This window comes from Brassica oleracea, unplaced genomic scaffold (genome assembly GCF_000695525.1).
Source record: "Brassica oleracea var. oleracea cultivar TO1000 unplaced genomic scaffold, BOL UnpScaffold01907, whole genome shotgun sequence".
NCBI classification, from domain to species: Eukaryota; Viridiplantae; Streptophyta; class Magnoliopsida; order Brassicales; family Brassicaceae; genus Brassica; species Brassica oleracea.
In genome coordinates, this window is record NW_013618438.1 from 1 (window position 1) to 3,815 (window position 3,815).

Here is a 3,815-nt window from a genome sequence, read left to right on the forward strand (position 1 = left end):
CACTTTTTTTTTTTTTTTTTTTACTCCTCTTCACTTGTTTTGGATAAGCTCTAATTAAATTTTCATCTTATAGAAACTTCTACCTCTATGATCATTTTAATAAAAAACTTTTTCTAAAAACCCTTAAACAAGAGACTTGCAATGGAGGATATAAAAGTTGAAAGTTCTTAACTAAAGTCTCTTAACCAAATTTACTACTTAAATAGTATTAAAAATTAATTAAGAAACCCTTAAGAGGTCTCTAGGATAATGATGCTCTAAGTTATCTAAAATCACACAACGTTATAATAAAAGAAGGCTCTTTTCTTCGAGTGTACTATGTGTCATATAAGTTAGTATAATTTGGATATTAAAATGAATAAAATTTTAAAATTACGTGTGTTAAAATAAGAAAATAAAGAATTTAGATATTAAACCGGATAATAATAAGTTTGGGTATTAAAAAAACAATGAAATTTTGTTGGAGCATTTTTATAGAATTCTGCTTTAAAACTTTGAGGTGTTTATTTGATAACCATTGACAAATTCTAAATCAGAAATTTCCACCTATGTTTGAATGTTGGAAAGAAGCCAGATTGATAAATTACCTGGCAATGGCCGCGAATCTGATTCAATTTGATTTCCATTGAAGTAACTGGAGAGCCTCCTTACTACAGATCTCTTCTTCTCTCACTTCAAGATCCTGATGGTTTCTCCACTAGCTTCTTCCACATCTCTTCTTCTCTCACTTCAAGATCCTGATGGTTTCTCCACTAGCTTCTTCCACATCTCTTCTTGTATAAAACGTTATTATTATAATAATACAATTTCAGTATTTTTTATGTTTATCTAAGAAGTTTACTCGATCTGGTTTAGAATTTTCAACGATTTCATAAAGTTTTCCAGGTAATATTGTTTTCATAAGCCTTTAACTTTCTATACTTGAATACAATTAATCTTCATTAGGTTAGGCCAACTCGATCGGGTCGTTTCCCTACGTCCAACAATATTTGGTCCAGTACACATAAAATAACCACACATTAAGTCTTAATTATCCCCAAAAGAAATAACAACATCAAAATCCTTTACCGCTTCCCAGCACAAACAAGGTACTTTTGAGCAGGTTGAGATTCATTAGTTATTGCAAAAGCAAAAAAACATAGATGATAACTTGGGAGAAACGTAGATGATAACATCCAATGCATTAGATCAAAATGCATTAGATCAGATAGACACACTGTAGGGAACACCCATCCCAGTAACGCCTGGTTCAGAGATAGGCTTTAAAAGCTCGTACTTAACAACACCTGCTCCAGTTCGATTCTTTAGAGAAACATTCACGTTCCTCTCATCTATCACTCCTTCTAGGTATTGGAGCTTGCCTTTGAATCGTTCATATGCAGCATAGATGACAGGTTCGTGGGCCCAAGACGCTTCTGCGTTTTCTCCTAGGTATTCTTCATCTGGTGAATGTGCTGATAGAAGATCCAAAGTCACCATCACTATGGTCGCCTGCTTCTTCGACGGGAATGTCTTAAGCATGGTCTTCTCTGGATCCTCATAGAACTCTTTTAGCTCTTCCTCTGTCGGCTCTTCCACTGGCATTTTGGTTCTTGCTGTGGTTGGTCGGTTGGGAAAGTATCCACCATACCCGTACTGTTCAAAGTTTACAGCTGCATGGTGACCTGAAGCCACCCATGCAATAGTAGTCACCACTTCAATCAAGTCATCTTGTGTTTTGAGGACAGGCCACCATGGTTCATTTTTCTTGTCTCCATGCCCTATGTTCCTCACTTCACTCCACCATCCTTGGAGTTCCTCATCCAACTTGACCTGTTCCGCATCTGGATAATAGTGATTCACATGTCTGTTACCCATTCCTTAAGTGCATCCCACAGCATCAGACCGTCAGTCGCAAATGGGTAATCTGGTATCGTCAAGCGAACCCCATGTTCAGCCGTCTCATCTTCCACAGCCAGACCCCTTTGATATCACAAAATTTTAAATGTAAAAAGTTGTTAGCATAATTAGTATAAATCGATGTTCAATAAATCATTATGCGCATATTATGCGTTTTGTATGAGATTATTGCTTGTGTTTAGACCGATTTTTTGAATGCTTATTTAAAAAAATAGGTGTAGAAAAATCATTTCATTTAGATCGTGTAGAAAAATCATTTCATTTAGATCCGAATGGGCGGACGCCTTGGAGCCAAGTTTTAGAACACTTAAATTAATACTTACAAAGAAATAAGTATAGTCTTAATTAGGAACTATGTACCTGCTGATTAGGTCTGCAGGTAAGCCTTCCCTGTCGAACCTCCATAGTTTGTCATAGACATCTGAACTTAGCTCTAATGAATACTTTCCGGGCCAGAAACAAGACTCAATGATTCCACCTGCGTTGACGAGACTTTGGCGTCCACGAGCGTTGATCTCCATCGTGTAGCGGAAGTGGGGATGCAAAAGCCTATAGATAGGATGCATGGCACTTAGTTGTCTGTTTGCCGCTATAATGTATGGCTCCATACAGCAGTGAGTCCTCAGCCTGTAAAATTTTCCATCTAATCTTTTATTACTTTCTTTACCCAACCCATATTTAGCTTATCCAAATTACTATAACATAAATCCATACACTATACATAGATATCTTCTTTTATTTAGGAGTAAAATTAGTATACTTAATTAAAAATGTTTTAATCGAAAACAAAAGATGCCATATTAAGTTTATAAAAAAAACGCTGCCCTAGGCGAACGCTTCATTTTTCATAACAGAGGCACGGCTCTGCACATACGTCTAATGTGTATAACCATATATACACGAGAGGATCAAGTTCGTTCAATACCAGTGGGAAATAAGCTGGTGATAACCAGCGTCATGAGAAATAGTGTGAGTCTTAGCAAGACTCCATAGCCAGCAGGAGGTAGCATCATATCCTGGCGTGAATACCTGCCTCCACTGGGGTCTGTTTACATCTTGGGGACGAGTCAACTCAATGGCAACAGGTCTCAATGTGCTATCATCGCTGAGGAAGAATAGTGCTCGAGAAGCATATAAGGTGCTATCATCCAACTCTCTCACTTTGTTCACATACGGTAGAAGCAAATCATGATAGTCCAGCATGAACAATCTCTTGTTCTCCAGAGCCTGCATGCACACATCCATTGATATTTATTCATTATGGAAATACTCCATATGGATGGATGGATATATGTTTTTTTTCTTCTTAAAACCTGATGGATATTTATTAATTTTTTTACCTCATCAAATGACATGACTCCTTTGATTTCTCTTTCCACAATCTCACTAGTAATAAGTGAGTTGGGATCACCATAAACCACAGGGTCCAGTTTACTTTTCAACGGCCACTCCTATAACAACAGTTAACGTGATCTGATCTTTAACTAGCTGGCTTTTTTTTTAAAAACAAAAAAAAATCATAAACATGTAACGTATGGATCTTACTTTACTGGGAACAATCAGGACCGTGCACACCATATAATAAAATAAAAAAAGACTTTTGTCTTAGCCCCCAAAGAAATATAGATTTTTTGGGGCTCCAAATTACAAAAATGTCTTTTATAGTGTAGTGGTAGAGTGAAGTTTATGTGTGACGAAGGGCCTCTTGTTCAATTACCCCTCACTACATCTATTTTCTTTTAAGATTTTGACTTAGGCTTCTTCTAACCTAAGCAAGCTACTTGGAACAATCAAAATAAAAACTAGTAGTTAAATCGTAGAAGTATATCAAGGATATTGAGAACCAGAGAGCAAGAACTTAAAATGTACGTATTTTAGATTAATGAGAATGTACAAGTGGAGTTTCCTTATATACA

The 3,815-nt window shown here is 36.4% G+C and overlaps 1 protein-coding gene across 1 annotated transcript; it reads right to left on the minus strand.

Moving 5' to 3' along the window:
• Positions 1–1,009: 1,009 nt before the first annotated feature.
• LOC106321533 (lipoxygenase 2, chloroplastic-like) lies at positions 1,010–3,371 on the minus strand. The gene is given in 5 exon segments (XM_013759789.1): positions 1,010–1,850; positions 1,853–1,962; positions 2,260–2,526; positions 2,825–3,126; positions 3,240–3,371. Coding segments are annotated over 5 exon segments (1,341 nt in total). The 5' UTR covers positions 3,255–3,371; the 3' UTR covers positions 1,010–1,203.
• Between the last annotated feature and the right edge of the window lie 444 nt (positions 3,372–3,815).